We start from the raw sequence: 20,048 nt of genomic DNA on the forward strand, positions 1-20,048 counted from the left end.
AAACTAAAAAATGATACATCCTTAGAGAGCACTTACCACAAATGGAGCTTACAGGACTGGAAGTTGTTCTGGTGAGTCAGTGAGTGGTGAGTGGATGTGAAAGCTGAGGACATTACTGTACACTACTACAGACTTTATAGACTTTATAAACAGTGTACACTTAGGTTGTTACAGTAAATATATAAATCAACACGAGATTAAATCAAACATAAGAGAAAATGATGTAAACAAGAGATGCAGTAAACATGATACATGAGGTTGCTGCCAGCATAACATGGCACTCTGTTAAACAGCAAACATTTTTTTAGGAGTACGCTCTAAATAATAAAAAGTAAATACATAAATAACAGTCATTTATTATCAACTATTAGATATTGTGCATAATTATATGTACTATACTTTTATGATTGTCAGCTCAGGTTTGTTCATACCAGGTTTGTTGTTATGTTACAATGGCTACAATGTCACTAGATAGGAATTTTTCAGCTCCATTATAATCTTATGAAACCATCCTTGTATATGTGGTCTGTTGTTGACTCTATCTGATAAAGAATCAATACCCCAAATATGTAGAGAACTCCTAAAACTCAACAACTAAACTAGATTCAAAAATAGGCAAAGGACTTGAAGATATTTATCCAAACAAATTAAGCAAATAGGCAACAAGCACATGAAAAGATGCAACACTAATCATTCGGGAAATCAAAACTACAATGAAATATCATGTCACTTCCATTAGATGATTATTAAAAAAAACAAACAAACAGAAAATAACAAGTGTTGGTGAGGATGTAGAGAAATTGGAACATTGTGCAATTTCAGTGGGGATGTAAAATGGTATAACCACTGTGGAAAACAGTATAGCAGTTTCTTAAAAAACTAAAAATAGAATTACCTTATATCAGGCAATTCTACTTCTGGGTATATATTCAAAAGAATAAAAAGCAGGGTCTCAAGGAGATATTTGTACACCAATATTCATAGCAGCATCATTCACAATAGCTAAAACATGGAAGCAACCAAAGCATCCATCAAGAGAAGAATGGATAAGCAAAATGTGGTATACACATACAAAAGGATATATTCAGCCTTGAAAGGAAATTCTGACACGTTATGACATGGATGAACCTTGAAGATATCATGCTAAGTGAGAAAAGCCAGTCACAAAAAGAGAAATACTGTATGATTCCACTCATATGAAGTACTTAAGGGTAGTCAAAATCACAGAGATAGAAGACGGAAAAATGGCTGCCAGGAACTGGAGGGGAGAATGGGAAGTTTTTGTTTAATGGGCAGTTTCAGTTTTCCAGTACAAAGAGATGGATGGCAGTGGTTGCACAACAACGTGAATGTACTTAATGCCACTGAACCAGACACTTAAATGTGGTTAATAAATTTTGTTATATTTTACCATAATAACAAAAGTTGGAAAAAAAATGCTGCAGGATATGAGGTTTCAATTACATTCTCGACACATATTAATTTTCTAAGGTTTATACCTTTCCTTCTACATCCGGACTTTTCTTTTAAACACGTTTCTAAATGTGTCAGTTAAAAGTACTAATAAATATACCACTGAGGTAAGATAGCAAAATGGAAACAATGGCAGTGCTTCTTCAAAATTATCTGAACTGGACATCTGCTTAGCCTTACAGTTAGACTTCACAGACTTTATAGTAAACACACAACCACCGTCTCTGCTGCTTCTCCCTCTCGGCCCATCTGTACTTCATGGAAAATAAACCAGAATCAAAGCATTAAAGAACACTGTAACTTCTTAAGTTGAGTTACCATTTTTAAAGTACCTCATACATATTAAGCATTCATTAAATTTTACTTATTAGTCCCTAGATGCTAATTTTTAAGGCATAGGTAGAGGCATTTTTCCAAACTTAAAAATTGGTTGCAATCTGTTATAGAAAAGTATGATCCGGAGAAAATAGAATAGAATGAAGCAATCCTTTATTTTTAGACACTTTAACAAAGAGGTTGTCAGTATGTTAACTTTCCAGTGGAGAAGAATAAACAAGAAAATCAGCCCCAGCCATCAGCAGCTGCTCTGCTCAGAGCTTAGAATCTTCCTTCCCCAAGTGGTGGGGTGGAGGCGTGTACTTTCCCTCCTTTATTAGCTTATCCCGTTGCTTCATGATGGCGCTCAGACGTTTCATCTGCCAAAGGAAAAAAGTATTTAAACGAGGGGAAGATATGCACCAGAGAGTGAGCACTGGAGAAACTGAATGAAAATTGGTTTCATTTTTAAACTATAGAAGCTTTTCATCCTAGAGGGCCTCTGAAATGAAACTCAGAGTCTTTAATAACGAAAATGCTCCTGTTATATATGGGAATACAGTATTTACAAAAACAATAACGAATAGATACAGGTCCAAAACCTTCAAGAGGCAAACTTGAGCACAGTAAAATCTTTTAAAATATTAAAAGCTGAGATCATCTCACAACATATGTATTCCTGACTTCTCTATGTGAAGGTGGCACTGCTGCTGGTGACTGTTCAGCGGGTATGAATGATGCAGAAATAGACAATATAAAGTCTCTTTTTATCACATTGAAATAAAAGACCTGATATGTGCTCAGCTACTAGTCATTACTAGTTGAGCCCTGAGTTCTGCTTCATCACCACACTGCCTCCTCTCGGTGTAAATTTTCCTTGAGTAAAGTCTTAATCTGAGCAAGAAATAACAGGTTTGCAAGAAGAGAAGTTAAGACATGTTGTGAACTAAACAGCTGGTGGGTGGCCAACCATGACCCATTCACTGTCCTATAATATACACTACACTATAATATTACTCACTGAGTAATCAATATTCCTGCAGAGATCAATACAAAATTATTACCTGACACTCTCTCATTCCTTCCAAGTTTGGCTTCACTTTATCCAAATGCCAATAGCAGATGTTAAAAGATAAGAAATTTTAAATTTTGATACAGTTAACTTTGTGATCAATTTAACTGAAAATCTAAATTGTCTTCCTAAACTCTAAGGAATTAGGAGTAATAGAAACATTTCTATTTGTTATATCTGGAGCACAGAAATAGGTAAAACGACAGTCCACATCCAAAACTTTTTCTAAGGGAGAATAGGGCCCTAGATATTAAGCAACTCACTCAACCCTTTAGGAGGCAGACACCATGCTGTTAGTATTCTCTCTTTCCCCTGCATTTTTGGTTAGGCTCACCTAAAGCAATCACATTAACACCTCCATCTTCCCCAGAGTAGAAATGAATCTAGAGATTGTTATATCAGGTTCAGTCCAAGAGACCTGCCAGGTTTTAACCTCTTACCCAATGAGGGTTCAATGAATTTGAAAGATTTTTACCCAAAGATTTTCAAAGACAAATATCCAAGACTAGTTGATATTCTTTGCTTTATGGCCTACTGCAAAGTAGAAAGAGACACATGTAATTTCTAATCCGATGGCTACAGCAAGGTACAATGCTAAGGAAAATATGTGAGATGAAGAAGGACACTAAGAACAACAGGTCCTCCTCAGATCTGAAGGCATTTGACTTCCTTGACATGGTATCTAAGTAGAGGCATTTCACCACAAAAGTCTTGCCAATTCACACTGGGCAAGTCATTACCCAATGACCAATTAAAAACACTGAAAATAGCCCCAAAGAAATAAGGAAGTAATTCAGCTCTCATCTCCATCACTCCCTCACCGTTTTCTGCCGAAGCAGACATTCTACAAAATCATCATATTCTATCTTGCACTCTTTCTCCGCGCGGATAAAACCGATTCCATGTGCACATTCTATCCATTCTTTTTCAAAAGCATGGCACCGAGATGAAAGCTTGTGAGGCTGCTCAGCACTTTGGATTGACATCCAGCGGTCTAAGTCAACGCCCAGCCTTTTCTGTATATCAAAGAAAGGCATGGCTGAAATGGAAGATAAAAAAGATATAATGTCAAAAAAGTGCAATTGAATGAGAAATTTCTAAGTAAAATGAAATAACTATGAAAAATAGCCCTCTAGAAAGATATTTTACACTATTCTCCCAATTTCTTTTCACCATTTTTTCATTAGATTCTTCAGTTTATGGTAGATAAATAATTTCTGTGCTTTCGTGAAACCCAAGGAAAAGAAAACTAGAACTAAAAAACAATGCATAAAAATCCTCTCTTATTGACAGTCATTTTTATCAAAGTCAAAAAATTTGTTTTGATTCAATAATCCCAATTCTTTCAGACAGATCTGAAGAAAGATCTGATAAGAACAAAAAAGCATAAGCATAGAAACATTTTATATTATTCATTATCACTTAAATGACTCCTCTCCCGAAAAGCCATCCTGACGCTAGTGTCCCTTCTCCTGATAGTATATCATTCTCAACTTCCCAGAGTGCTTTGTATGCCACCGTAATGGACTATTTACCTGAATGTCTCTCCTACTGGACAATAAATGCTGCAAGGGCAGGGACCAGGTAGGGATTCAGTAATTGCCTGTTGAAAAAAATTAATTTCAAATAACTTGAGTGTGCAACAATAAACGGATAATTAAACCCAGTATCTACTAAGTAGATAATGATAGATATTGGGGAAAAAAGATAACATACATGGAACATACATTTTAATATCAAATGAAGAAAAGGACTACAAAATAATGCCAAAGAAAAACTGTCTGAAAAAGAAGACTAGAAGGAAGCACACACAAAAATGCCAATACAGCTATGTATGATTGGTAGATTTACAGGTGAATTCATTCCTTCAGTGATTTACTGAGTAATAACGTTTCAGGCACTGGGATGGAAGAAGCAGCTGCAATGTAAGTGCTAGGATAAGATACACAGCGAATGGGGAATCCCAAGGAAGGAACACAACACCAACTCTGCCCAGGAAACTTGAAAATGCCTTTTAAGATGGGTTGAATCTGCCAAGTGAAGGTCAGTGGGCAGAGTATTCCAGTAGGGCACAGCACGAGTTACAGCCGGAGGTACTGGGTATGTCTGGGGGACACTAAGGACCCAAACGTAGCTGGAGCGCAGAGTGCAAGTCTGGGAGAACGAAATGAGCTGAAGCGGTGGGTAGGGCAGAAATCACGCAGGGCCTTGAAAGCCGGGACAAGGAGCGTAGGCTTCAGGTCAAGGAACAGAATGCCAACGCAATAGTCCCGCAGAAATCTAAGTTACCCTGGAAAGGTGCGGTCTACAGGCTTTGGTGACGTTGGCTGTGTGGACAAAGGAACCTGGGAAAGCGGAAAATACGCCCCGAGCTCGGGCCAGGGAGAATGGACACCCAGCAAGCCAAGAGGAAATTAGTTAAAGATATCGCGGAAGAAAGCTCCGCAAGCTAAATTACCCCGCAGACATATGCAGGCCCTACCGTCCACCTCCGGTGCCCTTGCCTCCTCGCAGGCCGCCGATAGGGGATGATCTGCTTGGGACACCGAGAGCTGCCGCAAAGAAGGTCCGCCGCGCGACGCTTGCAGCGCGACTCCGGGAGTAGACCTTCCTTCCGCCGTCTCGCCCCGGAAACCATAGGAACCAAGTCCGTCGATCTGCGTCTGCGCGGTTGCGTGCGTTGACCTCTGGAGACATTGACTGTGTGGATAAACTGACCTTCCCTAAAAAGCTGGGTTAGAGGCGGCCGAGTGGTTTTTCAGTTCCTGTTGCCTCCTCGCGCTGTGCCTAGCACTCTCGCGACAGCTTTGACTTGTGAGAGACTTGACGAAAGCCACACGAGATAAAAAAGTGTCCCCTCCGCCTCTCCAAGCGAGGTTAAGCTCATGTACTGTGGGCCCACCACGCCGGGTGGGTTCACATTCTGGCTTCGCCACTTGTGTCTCACCCTGGGAACGTTTCTTAACCTCACTATGCCTGTTTCCTTAAGATAAAAATATTCTCTTAAAGATATTAATAATACCTACAGCGTAAGGTTGCTTTGGGGATTAAATAAATGCTATGTAAAGCAGAGGCGGTTCCTGGAACGTGGAAAGCATTCTAAGGCAATCTTAGTTCCCTGATGTCTCAGCTTCTCAAGTTCGCGGATTCGTCAAAGTCGACGAACACCATGACCCTCCTGTTTCAAAACCTCCAGTGGCTCCCTTTGACTACAGCTCCCCCGCCCTCCCCGCACCCCGCCCCCTACCCCCGGCAAGTGGAGTGTATGTATTAGTACCATAGGGTGTGTGCGATGATACATTGCAGGTGTGGGAAGAAGATACTGGAATATCTTTAACCTTTTTTAATTGCCATTTTTATGTTTATAAAGTGCATTACATCACTGCAGTTGTATATATAACTTGTAAATATCTATGTAGAGGTTGAGCAAGAAATTTTTCAAGTGATGTGCTCCTAAAATGGTTTAGAGAAGTCCAACCTTCCAATCCTTTCCAACCTCATGGTCCATAATTCCCTGCCTAATGCCCCAACCAGGAACTCGGTTGTTCCAATGTATTACAGTAAAAGTCCTGCCATCCAGTCTCCTTGATTCCCCCCTTCCCCCACTCCTTTGGAATGACGCCATTTCCACACCATCTCCATTTTTGCATGCCAAATTCCTGCGTCAGTATGGGTGTGAGGGATGTTGGTATAAGGTCTTCCTCTACCACAAATTTTGGGAAACTACAATCTCCAGAAACCCCATCCCTGACTGAGCCTGCACTGTTGCTATGGTGATCACACCAGCCCTTTTGGATTGCATTTACTCTGATGTAACTCAAGGAGGGTTGTTGCCCCCTTCTCCTCTACTCCCTTCTTCCCCTTTACCTTCCCACTGTTTTGCAGATTCTTTGCTTCGTGGAAGTGTGATTTTACAACAAAATTAAAGGATTTTATGCACAGGGAGGCAAGCCTGAGCGGTTGCTTCTTCCATTTTCTATTTGGGAAACTGAGGCTCAGAGACCTGATGGCACACTAGGCATTCACCGCTGCGATCTGTTCTTCCCAAACATAGCATTGTTTCCACCTTTAAAACATAAAGAGCGTGGGAATTGAAGGCACCCATTCCCATCCTTCTGAAAACTAGCCTCAGCTGCTGTGTGAGTGTGGGCTGTAGACTGTCATAGGCTGTCTGAAGCCCCCTAGGTCTCCATTCATGGGACTTTTGTCTTTGACCGGTAGGATTTCCTCTTGTTTACATACCTCTGAGTCATAACCTGAGAAAAGCATTAACACTACCCTTCCATAGATAGGCTATCTATCATTTAGCACACTGGGAACTTTAGGCCTGTATCTGATACCACTGCCACACAAATTTAAGTAAATTGGGTAGCTCATGGATCCTAGCACATTTGGGAAAGTCAGTGAGTTTGTACACTTCCCCCCTGACCCTCACCTGCAAGCCCAGAGCTGTAAGGTAGAGGCAACAAAACCAATAAGCAAACCTGAAAGACAAAGTAACGGGTTTTAGAATATAATGGAAACCAGAGTGATCGTTTAAACTTAAAAAAGAAATGCCATTTGGGGATGGAGGAAATATCAAGTTAGAGGTGCAACAGAATCAGGAACCACTGAAGCAAAGTGAAGTGGAGAGGAAGTCTGTGTCAGGCTCACAGTGGCAGAGGTAACTCGATGTTGGTAAACACTCCATGCCTAGAATTCACTCCCCCCATTCTGATATGTGGAGCTGCCTCTTAGCTTTGATTAGGCTTCCCAAGTGGTATGATTACATGAAGAAAACACACTATTAAGGCCAATGAGGCAGTCTGCTACAGCTGAACGTATTTCTCATCATAATTTAGCACACTGGAGTCTGACTTTGTAGACCAATATGGTTTTCAGATCAGGGTTATTAAACTACCTGGAGGAAACCTGCCAGGGCAGCTGAGTATCCTTCCCCATGAAACACCCTGCTCGCTCGTTCTCCGGATACACAGAACACTTATCAAAGCAAGTTTTATCATATTTCTACTTACAGTGTGAGCTTCTCTAGAGTAGATTGCATCTCTTACCCTGGCTACAAAAAGACAACCTGCAGAAGGCTTAAAATTACTTGACCTGAGAGTTAAGGGAAAGAGTTTCAGGCAGTGCACTGTCTGGAAAAGGAGAGGAGCCCCCTAATTCATTTAGTCGCTCATTTAGGAACCAAGAGGGATTAGATAATAACTCAAGGTGCTACTAAGAGCTCTAAGAGCCACTAAAAATGGAAGAGTCATGTAGATACATAAAGCATTATACAGCTTTAGAAAGGCATAAAATGAAGTGCTAAAATGAAGTGCTATGTTAGTACATCTCCTCAGAAAGATCCTTACAATCCAATTTAGGCATCTAGTTACTCCTATTGCCATTTTCCTCTGACACTTTTAAATATTAAATGAACCTGTTTACTAGTTTGCCTATTTTGCCTCACAAGAATGTAAATACCACAATAGCATGGACCTTATATGTTGAGCTCAGTGGTATAGCCCTAGGGCCCAGAACAGTACTTGGCAAATAGTATGCGCTCAGTAAACACTTATCAAGAACTTAGAAGATATCGGTAATGCTTGAATGACTGAAAAAACTCCAAGCCAATATTAACATGTCTTTCTCAACTTAACTCCCATTAACACAAAGGAATATTGAATATCAAACCAGGTTAACAGCCTTCACAGACAATAGCTCCGATGAGCAAAAAGTACATAGAAACTTGCATTTCTTGAAACTGAGCATCAGGAAACTTGGAACAACCTACTGCTAAGTCCAACTAAAAAGCAGCAGAAATATAAAAATCATTTTCTTAAAAGCATAAAAAGTCTAACTAGGTAATGAGGAATTACTGAGCCAAAATCTGTATCAGCGAACCGAGAGAGCATAGAACTCAAAGCTGTTCTTTCCCTTAAGGCATTTATCAATCTGGAAGAAGCCTGAGATGCATTTTTAGAGGCTCACAGACTGAAGAGGACAAAAATCAAAACCTAAGGCCAATTAAAGGTGGGAACTCCCACCACCGATACCTTAAAGCTAGGATTTAAGTATTACACTTTCGAGATACGGGTAAAACAAAAACCAGTCCTCACATGGACCTGATACCTAGTTGTGTGCCATCTGGATGATCTAGGGAACCTCCAACCTTTGATCTGAATTAAGGAGGTTTGGTAATATTCTCAGGCACAGGCAGCAAATCTTTCATAGAGGTAGACACCTCATCCTTGTCCTCTTTATTTCTACAAATAACTTTCCAAATATACTCACAGATAACCTGGCAAAAAAAGAGACAAGATACTATCAACAACAATCAGTAAAAACAAGAGACCCATGAAGTCTTCAGGTCTTGAAATTTTAGAAAAAGTTATCACACCTTCCCTCCGATGAAGTGCCAATTATTTGAAAGTATGATAAACTTGCTCCTTTCTTCCTGAAGGTGTTCACCTTATCCAAGGTCCAGTTTCACTGTAGCTACAGAAGACTGTAGGACTCTCTGAAGCTATTTTAAAGGACTCGCCAGGGCAGCAGAGAAGTCATCATTCCTTATGAACAAGTCAATTATCTTTAAACTCATGTTATCTTCTAGTAAAAACAAAATCCTCATAAACCACTTTTGTATCTAGAATTTCAAATAGGCCAAAGATGAAATAACTAGTCATTGTAAACCTCCCCCACCTCCAATAGTATGCTGTCTCCATCCTTGAATTACTGCTCTATAAAGTTCATTAGCTTTTTTTGTACCTCGCTTTGGCAATGTTTTCACTTGTAAGCAGTGGATTTTTTCATCATACCTCAATCTGAGGTGTAACTCCCCTAGGAATGATAAATTAGGGCATGTGTCCACCAATCCATGATGTATCGAGTTGACCTTGTTTGTGGGCTTTTTCAAATGCATATCAATGCTACAGGGGCCCACAAACTTTTCTGTAAAGGGCCAAAGAGTATTTTCAACTCTGTGGCCCATACTGTCTCCGTCTCTGGAGTCGCAGTGTGAAAGCAGCCACATGCAAACTCACAGGTGTGGCAATGTTCAAATAAAACTTTATCTACAAAAACAGGCCACAGTTTGCTGATCTCTGATATAGTGAATAACAAAATACAGATTCACTGAAAGGCATCACTGAATTCATTTGTCATTCATCTTTTATTGTTTTCTTAGTCAAACACTTAAAAGTACAAATTCTAATAAGAGAATGTGAAACTTTGATGTTAACAAGGGGCTCTTCATACCGGAAAGCTGAGAATCACTGCTGTTGAAAGGAAGATTTAGGTCTTCCGAGCTAATGAAGACCACTGAAAGAAACCTACTGTAACATTTTCAAGTGTATATTCTATATCCCAAGCTGTGCTAAATACTTTCTTTACATGGACTATTTAATATAATCTTGCATTTGAAAACAAAACCCAATGATGTACATACAATTACCCTTGTTTTACAGATAAGGAAACTATGGCTCAGAAAGTTCAGTAACTTGGCAAGGCTCACATAGCAAGTTAATGGCAGAGCAGACTAAACCCTAGGGCTACAAACATCTGAAGGCCATTCCTTTAACTACAATATTAGCCAAGCAATCCTTCCTGGTGGGCAGAGAAGACTCACCATGTATGGAAGTTGGCCCAAATTCTTACATCTCCTAACGTTCTTCTTTCTCCTTGGGGAGTTCCTAACAATTGTTGCTGCCTCAGAACTTTGGAACTCTGCTGTACCCTCTGACCTAGGCAGGGACACTTACTCCTTTCATTCCCCTTAAGCTTAAGACTTTGCTAAAGATAACAAATAAAATTAAAATGATAAAAAAAATTAACTAGCTCACTAGATATGGCTGTTCTGTGACCACAGGTTCTGGTCCATCCTTATAGATCTCTGTAGGTTTACTTCTTCCCTGGGCATATGTCCATGGGACAAAGACACTTCTCTACCTGGGAATGTCCCTAAATTCAAGTCCTAGAAATCAAGATCTAGCAGGAAATCCTTTTGCTAGTCTTTAAGACCTACCTTACAGGTCCCCATAAGACAGGTCCTAGGAAATGTCTTAAAACAGTAAACATGTCTAGTCCCTTTGGAGGAGATCCTAAAACCCAGCCATGGTGGTGTGGTCTTATCCTGTGGTCCAAAGGGCAATCATATCATAATACAACAGCCTGTTATTTTCCTTATAGAAACTCACTCTACTTTCCAGCCAGAAGCCACTTAGGAGGAATGGGGCCGACACTTGCAATAGTGAGTGGGCATATCACACTGATTTGTAACAAGACTTCGGTCTGGCAGCATTCCCTATTCCTGGTCTATCCTTCAGGACTTCCGATGGCCCCTACAGCTGCCCTTCCTTTGTTCTGGTGTGACTATCCCACTGTAAGGCCACTCCCATTACTGCCACTGCTATGCGCCTCTTCCAGGAACAAGTGACTACCCTGGAAAGAGAAGAGATGAAACAAACTGCCCTTCAAATATGAAGTATAATAATTCTTTAATTATCAAAAGATCACTGCTGGGATTTAAAAAAAAGTCTATAACTCTTAAATGTAGTGTTGAACAAGGGAAATGGATATAGCAGCCTCACATAAATTATTTTAATAAACATTATCACAGTATTAAGAAGGCAAGGTAAACAAATAGCTTAAGTATTTTATTTGTTTGCAACTAAGCTTGTTAACACTATATAATGAAAATGTACAAAGAATAACGTTGCAGTTTTTGGTTAGATTTAAGTCAAAGACATTCATTAATAAGGAATCTTCCAATGTGAATATCCCAGAAATTTCTCTAAGCCATCTCATCAGAACTGTCACCGAATGTTACCTTACTTTGGAAGGTATTGGCATACATTTGAATTAAACTCAGAATTTTTCAAAATAAGCCCTAATTTAAAAAAAAAAAAACTATTCTATATTCGAACTAAAACAATTTTAATAGAACTTTCCTTTCCAGAAACAATAAATGAAACAAGGCATTTGTAAAATGTGGTCCTGAACAAGTCACAGTAAAAAATAAATGTGTACTTAACTTCCACCTCCTCAAAACAGAGGCTACTTTCTGTTCCTCAGCCTTACAAACAAGGTGAAGAACAGTCTGTAAGCAACTTCGGGTAGGGGGTTGCCAAAACAAAGATCAAGCAGTTGAACATGGACACCTGTCAAAAGAATTTGGGGGAAGCTGACCAAAGGATCCAAATCTACCTGTGATAACTGATACAAAGGTGAAGTGGCTCCTCCCAAGTAGCAGTGCCATCGGGGCCTGGCCCAGCCCCGTGCTCAACCTATGGTATGCTCCCAAGCAAACCCAGATGTTCCTGATTCTGGGGAGACTTTTTTTCTTTTCAGAGGTTCAGTGTCCAGGGGAGCTCTTTGTGTGAATGAGGTGAGCACAGACTCCATGTGGGTATTTTAAGGCTTGGAGTCAAAGTATTTTTCTAACACGGCTAGGCAGAGTCCATGTGTCAAACGGCCCGTCTCCGGTTGGTTCTAATTCCTCACCACACATCTGTAGACCTAGGACCACAGAGCTATGTCATCATAATCACATCTAATGTCCATCCTAACGTATGATTCATATTCTGTGCCTGGAAACAGTCCCTGTATTTAACAGTAATACCTACACATAAAACAACCCACTGTTACAACTTATATGGTCACAAAACATTAATGATCTTCTGTAGATCAAGCAAATGTTTTTAACCATAATTGTCGTGCATCAAATTCACAGCCAGGATCCCCAAGATCAAAAAAATTTGCACAATACAAATAATAACTTAAAATACACATACACACATATACACACACTCTCACACACACTTCTTACAGAACTGTGCTTGGGGAAACTCCATTTGTTGAGTGCCACTGAGGGCATATTTTGCTAAACTGCTGCTCCAGGTATTGTTTGGAAAATCTATCACAGTAGGGCACAGCTGTTTATTGGATGAGCAGAAAAGAAAGATATGCTTGTGGCAACCAGAAAGTTTTAAGGTCTTTCAAGTTGTATAAAATGGACCTGCAGAAACATTTAAGTGTTCTCAGGATGCAAAGTTGGAGTTGAAATGTGATATCAAACCAGTTGCAAAAAGTGTACAGCAGCCGTCTCTTGAGGTCAAACCTGGTACCCAGATATGCAAGAAAGCTTCAGGACACATCTATAAAGTAGGATTAAAAACAAAAGAGTGTAAGAATAGTAAAAAATATAGTGTTGTGCTTTTTAAATATTAACTAATGGTAAATGTGATAAACTGCATGAAGGATATGGGTCATCACTTAAATTCTCAAGAATTTAAGAAACCTGGCTCGGTTGTTTTGTTTAGATATACAGCTATTTATAGATTATGCGTTGAGTAACTAGTAGTTCCAAGATGTTTAGAATTAAGAAATTCTGACCATACACTTGATAAGTTACCCTAAAAAAATCAACTTCCATAAATTAACAGTTGAAACTACTTTTCCAGGGGAAGGCCACGTAATAAATTGGCACTGGAGTCAGACTACCTAGGTTTCAACCCTGGCTGAACCACTAGCTTGGACAAATTATTAACTTCTTTGAGTGCTATCTTTACCACTCCCTCATATGGGTTATTGTGGATGAATTTAATGGTTCCTCCCTCATAGGGTTATTGTGGATGAATTTAAACTTCGTGAGGATTTAAACAGCTCAGCACAGTGCTGTGCATGTAAGTATTCTTTACATGATAGCTATTATTTTACTTCATAGGGTCTTTTTGCTCTTAGGATATAAGGTATTCAGTTTCAAATTTTTGCTCTTGGGAGTTGGGAAATTCAAAGAAAAACTTGGTAATACTTACAGCTTGTGGGCCTTGTCCCATATCGTCGCATAATCTGATCATGTGTGAATTTCACAAAAGATTCATATTGTTCTGTGAGGGGAAAGACATTATATACTATCCCCAGTAACTCACCCCAGTTTTTCAAGAATCAAGTGTCAGGATTACATCTAGTTTCTCTGTTTAATTCATCCATTCTCAGGCCCTCCTTACAATAGTCACGCTGATATCTGTTACTTCCTCTTAGATCCCAGAGCCAAACCTTGGCTCTTAGATTTGGTTATCGATCATCTATAACATAACATTTTCCTAATAATCTTGCCCCTGCCATAACTCTATTTCCTACTAATGGCTTTCCAAGATACAGACAGATATGCTCACTACCACAGACAAGAAAATTTTAGGACATCGCCTATATGACCTGAAGCTTGAAGCTCTTTTCTGCACTTTATCATGCTATAAATTTCAACACACATACTGAGTGAAAGAGGTGGGATGACCATAAATCTAAGAGAAAATACCTAATTGTAGAGTTCCACAGAAGAACCTTCCTAAAGGGAAACTCATTAGACAGAAGGTTGTCTGACATCTGTGAACACAAAAGTGACTTAGAGCCAGCTGGTGTGAATAATTTGGGAGGGGGGTAGGAGAGGGGAATGACATACCAGTTTCTTCTTATAATACACATTGGTATATTAAAAGATCAAAAAAGGTCTACTATAAAGAAATCCATTTAACTCTGTTGTTAAACCAACAGTTCCCACTTTCAAGCAGACTTATTAACATTCTGAGGAACCATGTGGTGGGTCACCAGATTAGGAAACAAGTTACCAGAAGACGATGTTGCCTCAAACCTCTCTCTGCTCATAACACTGTTCTCTTTCACTAAACAGGTACTTCTTACTCCTGATTTAGATCCCTTCCTTTCACAAAAGGCTCTAACTTGTGGCCATCACTAATCACTCCCTTTGTTCTTTCCTGACCTGTGCTTTTCAAACTTTAATGTACCTCCAAATCATAGGGTGCCTGACTTCCCACATCCACAAAGTGACTCCCACCAGGAAGTCTGATTATGTTGGGACACTGGACTATAAACCATGCTTCCCAACCACCTGTTGAGGGTCAGCACTATCTTAACCACCAGTCTACAGGCCAGCTAGCCCAAATAACCCACTCAATGCCTTTGTTCATATGGGAAATTCTCAACAGAAAAGCTTGGTTTATCTTATTTTAGAAATGTAAATGAAAAGTCCTCCCATATAAAATATAAATAAAATGTTTAGAACCATCAAGGGGAGTAACTTAATATAACTCATTAAACCTTCTTGCAGAATGTCCTACTCCTATATTACCATTTACTTAACTGGGGTTAATACTCACTGAACCTCATTAACAATGGCATAGCCACTGCCTCAGCCTACCTGCTAGTTTGGTATTGAGGATTTGCTCATACTCCTCTCGAATTTTATCTTCATAATCTTTTAAGAGACGCTCACATATTATGCCAACTTGTCGGAGAGTAAAGGTGGGCTGGTCTTTCTTCATCCAGGAGGAACCTGGCCAAAAGACAAATCTAGTTTACATAATAAATTTTAGTTCTAAGGTTCTAACATCCTACAAATAGTCCTAAGATATAAAAAATGTTTAGAAATATGATATTTTCCACTACTTTACATGGAATATTTTCACAAATTTTTCTGAGTTTCTGACATTTGTTTTACAAAGCAAGGACAAAAGTAAGTTAAGTAGGAGGAACAACATGTATCCAGGTATACTAGCTGATCTGCATAGAGAAAAATAGTTCTGATGCCACAACAACCTGAGCTCAGATTCAGGGAACATTTGGTAAAGGACAAGAAGAAAAAGTTTAAAGATGACATAAAGCCTCTATTCTGGATTAGAGAAAGTAGAGTCACAGCACAAGAACTACCCAGATGCTTTGAGAACATCTAGATCTATGTTTAACCAAGGTGGTGCATCATAATTGTCTGTGAAATTAACAACAAAAAGATACACATTCTGATTTAATTCTGGGGTAGGGCTTGGGCATATTTTAAGTTCCACAGGTGATTCTGATAGGAAAAGGTTAGAATTTTGACACTTAGGAGACCAAGTGACTTGCCTAATATGAAAAACTGTTAGCAAAGTCATTGAAGTATGAATGGAGACACTAAGGCACTACAAATCTCATCCTTGATCCCTTTTTGAATCTAGGCTGAGAAGAGTGAAATGTTCAAAAGATAGTAAGTAGGAACCAAATTATCCACTGGAATGCCAGAAAAAATGAAAATCGACTTCCTGCTCATGATAAAGGCAGCAGCTCCATTGATAGCCCAGTTCTGAGTTGTTCTTTAAAGCTTAGCCTGGAACCTGTTTCTTTGATTCTTAGTGTCTAAACTATTTAATACCCTGAAATTTATTTTTTGCTTAAATCAAATTTTTTTCTCTACAAATGAAACTTGACCAAAACATCTAGCCAATTATTATTTGTAATTGCTCCTCTACCCATAACATATTCTATTACTTCAAAATTATATTATTAAAATCTTGAGAGAAAATGGAGACTTGCTAACTATTACCACTGAAAGGTCTGTCATTCGTGTATGTGCAAGAGCAGTTAGAAAGGATGTTGTTCCACAGTCAAAACCTTTGGGTTATAAGACAATTTTAAAAATTATTTGAGTCTACGGCCATGCCACTCTGAATGTGCCCAATCTCATCTGATCTCGGAAGCTAAGCAGGGTCACGCCTGGTTAGTACTTGGGTGGGAAAGCACCTAGGAATACCAGGTGCTATAGGCATAAAATTAAATCAATCAATCAATCGATCAATATTTAATTTGGTGAAATTCACATAAAATTAACTATTTAAGTGACGAATTTGATGGCATTTAGTATAGTCACAATGTTGTACAACCACCACCTCTATCTAGTTTCCAAACATTTCTACTATTCCAAAGTAACACCCTTTAACAATGAAGCCGTTTCTCCCCCATTTCCCTCTTCCTCTAGCTCCTGGCCAATCCCAATTTGTGTTCTACAAAGAGACAATTTTTAATCAAGGTAATTTTAATTCTTAGAACTAATAAGAAGTGGAATACTTTGTGAGCAAATAAACTCCTCTACTGTTAAAGGAGACAGAGTTCACCACTTCTGGAGACGTTCAAGCAATGTTTGTCGACTCTTTGCAGGATATGGCAGGCAAGACTGGTGGCTAAACTATATGACCATGAAGATTCACTCCAACCCCAAGATTCTATTTTTGAGCACATCCTCTCTAACCATTTGTCAATGATATACAGCAATGCAGTCACACAGCTTTCTTCGATGACATAAATGTACTATAGTTGTGCTAATACAACAGCTACATGTAGCTACTAGGCACCTGAAATGTGGCTACTACATCTGAGAAACAATGTTAAAATTTTATTAAATTTTAATTAATTTAAAATGAAACAACCACATGTGGCTAGTGGCTATGGTATCAGACGCTGCAATTATAGAGGGTACTGTTGCATTGGGTGGATGGAAGCCCAATCAAATCAATCTAAGGTCTTTTCCAATTTCATGACTCTATGGTTTTAAAGTATTTATTAGTAGTAATATAATACATACACTTTACAAATTTTATTACTTTAGACAAAATCAATTCTAGATTAGAAAATCATTTTAATATCATTTACAAACCTTAAATGCGTTGTGCAAACTAAAGTGTGCTTACCTGGAGAACTAGGTGCTGTGAGTGCAGAGGAGTGAGGCTGACTTTCTGAAGTACAAGCTTCATTTTGATTAAGAACAACTTCTAAATGTCTCCACCTCTGATAACGACTATATTCTTGTTTTATATTCTGAAAAATTTGCTCTAAATAAAAAAGAAACAAATCTGAGCATTCACTCTGTCATTTCTTCAAACTTCTTATCCCTCCCATGTTATAAATATTAACAAGAAAAATGTTTATACTGAATAAAGCACTCCACCTAGAACCCGCGAAGTGTGCCCTCTTATTGTTGCTATTTCAGCAATACAGAGAATAGCAGCTATTTTGGCATAAGCTACCCAGACAGTTCCCTTTGCTTGTTTCCTGTAACAATGAAGACCAGATCTGCTGTTTGCTATAGGATTAACTAGAACAACTTACAAGAGGAAAAAAAAACCCTTCAACCTAAGAGGGAGCTGTTTTTTTTTTTAATCTCCTTTAAGTTGCACAATTTCACAAACTGGAGCATTAGAGGTGAGTCTCTTACCACCTAAGACCTTCTAACAGTGAAGCTCTCATCTTGTTTGGGACTCAAGATCTTTAGAGAATAGGAAAGTAGAAATTACTATGTTCACAGACAGGGGAAGCCCTGAGATTTGTTGCTTGGAATTGATGATCTGTACTTACAAATTTTCTGATCTTGTAAGAGGCAATATTTGGTAGGATTCAGATTACTATTCTGAGTGAAGGTAATCACAAACCAAATTTAACATTATTAAAAGGAGTCCAGGATACACAAATCACTAACCACTTTGAAGTACACTCCTAGAGACAACAAAGAATCTGGAAGAATATGGTTTTCAAGTTTTGCAATTTTGTGGCAGAATATATATTCACTTTCCAGATATTAAAGCCTCCTTATCAAACAATAGCCAGAAAAATTTATCAGCCCCTCAACTCACATTATTCTAATTTATATTTTGCTATAGCCATATTTTTTTTTAATGGGGGAAGTGTTAACAATGCTATTTTGCTTCTTCCCAGCTGTGTGACTATGACCTTGGGAAGTCATTCAGACTCTTAGGCTAGTTCTGCAATATAAATGTTAAATGCCTGTCCAATAAAGTTGTGAGAATCAAAATCAAAGATATTAATAATTCCATGAGTGATGGTACAGCCCAGGAACTGACATGAACTCACGGTTGCTCCATTTATCGCTAAATTCTGTAACGCCCAGCCTAAACACTGGAACAAAATAGTAGAAGCGAAGCTTTCTTTTAATACTATGAGGTTCATATTTTAGATCCTTGACTTTATGAAGTCTTTGTTTCATCTTTAAAATGTATTATTCTCCAAGTATATACTTGCCAGATACGATACAAGATTGTAAGGAACTGCAAAGACTTGAAACAAGAAAGGACAAGTATGAGGACAATTCTCGTGAGAACAGAAGGCCTTTGATAAACCTCTAACTTGTCTCCTGTATGGCAAAGTGAGCAAATGTAAAGATACAAATTTGAGGCTGGTAGAAGGACTAGGAAGTCCAAGAATCTAAACATGGTATGCACAGAGAAAAATAAGGAAGCAGAGGTGATTTTCTTTTCAAGGCCACATGAAATAAGAAAAGGCATTTTCTTCTTAACAGTGAATAATTTTAATCTTTGCCTCCCATTATTATGAGGTTGTTCTTCCAAGTTATATCAGACTAAGCCCATTATTATTCCAGTTCCATCTCCCACTACAACCCAGTTGCATTAAACTAACCTGAATTTGTGGGTATTCTGGCCTTTGCTCAAGCAGTTTTGCTTTCCTTGCAATGGGGAGCCACAACATTAAGACCGAGCTAAAATGCTACCTCAATCTGCAAGTTATTCCCCAACCCTCAGGTCACAAGCAATTAATTGCTTTGCATCTAGACTCACTCCATGTTTACAGACATATCCATGAAGTCAGCAAGCCTCTTGTATGCTTGGTATCCACCTCACTCATTTAAGCAATAAAATACTTAATTTTATAGGCCCTTTCCACAAAAAGACACATATCATTTTTTTTAAATGAAGTTTTAAAACATAGTTTTTTGACCATTTCTGAGAGAACTTAAGAACCCTTGAGGTAACAACTAGGATGTTACAAAGTGAAGTCACTGATTTTTAAATTCACTTTTCTATTAGTTGGCTTTATTCTTTCTATTTGTATAGCAACTAATATTTCCTACCCCATTCTTCCTTTTTTAATCCAGAGGCATCCTTTTCTTAAGCCAAAGCATCGAATAATGAATTGTTCATACTTTCTTTCATCACAGAACCATATTCCAATAAGCATTAAGAAACAAATATTTTAAATAAAATATTTTAACATAAAAATGTCCAAGAAGTTAGTTTGCATAATCTATGCAAAGATTAAATTTTAAGATTAATTAAAAATCTAGTGACCCCATTATAGATAGCACTCTGCCATATTTAGGTTTCCATATACATTCAACAATCATTTATTAATTATTTGCTGTAATGTGAATTTGCTGTAACAGAATTAGCCTAGAGGGTGGTATTGGAAGAAATAAATCATTTACATAATATCCATCGAGGTAGATGGGGCAAGTATTAATTTTATTTGCAGAAGAGAGATCCAGAAAAATTATGTGGCTATCTTTGGGTATCGGTAGGAGTAGTGGAAGAAAAACAACAACAACAAAACATCACTTTAACTGGGCATCTACACC

General features: G+C 38.5%; 2 protein-coding genes and 1 pseudogene across 3 annotated transcripts in view; 1 reads left to right on the top strand and 2 right to left on the bottom strand.

Annotated features, from left to right (window-relative positions):
- Positions 1 to 1,945: 1,945 nt before the first annotated feature.
- On the bottom strand, positions 1,946 to 5,497 carry NDUFS5 (NADH:ubiquinone oxidoreductase subunit S5). Of its 2 annotated transcripts, none has more exons than XM_011381334.2 (4): positions 5,343 to 5,497; positions 4,396 to 4,463; positions 3,682 to 3,899; positions 1,946 to 2,168 (listed from the first exon to the last, which is right to left on the bottom strand). In XM_011381334.2, the coding sequence occupies exons 3-4, from the start codon at positions 3,895 to 3,897 to the stop codon at positions 2,064 to 2,066; spliced, it is 321 nt and encodes a 106-aa protein (XP_011379636.1). In that variant the 5' UTR covers positions 3,898 to 3,899; positions 4,396 to 4,463; positions 5,343 to 5,497; the 3' UTR covers positions 1,946 to 2,063. The 2 variants fall into 2 exon arrangements, with proteins under 2 accessions (XP_011379636.1, XP_011379637.1); XM_011381335.2 differs by having other exon boundaries at positions 5,319 to 5,467.
- A 4,494-nt stretch (positions 5,498 to 9,991) lies between these two features.
- AKIRIN1 (akirin 1) overlaps positions 9,992 to 20,048 on the bottom strand; it is an 11,734-nt gene continuing 1,677 nt past the window's right edge. The window contains exons 2-5 of the mRNA XM_011381337.2: positions 17,353 to 17,493; positions 15,054 to 15,188; positions 13,654 to 13,725; positions 9,992 to 12,993 (exon numbers count right to left, since the gene is read on the bottom strand). Coding sequence (XP_011379639.1) covers positions 12,983 to 12,993; positions 13,654 to 13,725; positions 15,054 to 15,188; positions 17,353 to 17,493 — 359 coding nt within the window. The 3' untranslated portion in view covers positions 9,992 to 12,982. The remainder of the gene's footprint in view (positions 12,994 to 13,653; positions 13,726 to 15,053; positions 15,189 to 17,352; positions 17,494 to 20,048) is intronic.
- LOC111732232 lies at positions 16,315 to 16,433 on the top strand (annotated as a pseudogene).

The sequence above is a fragment of the Pteropus vampyrus genome, unplaced genomic scaffold, assembly GCF_000151845.1.
Source record: "Pteropus vampyrus isolate Shadow unplaced genomic scaffold, Pvam_2.0 Scaffold435, whole genome shotgun sequence".
In the NCBI taxonomy this organism is placed as follows: Eukaryota; Metazoa; Chordata; class Mammalia; order Chiroptera; family Pteropodidae; genus Pteropus; species Pteropus vampyrus.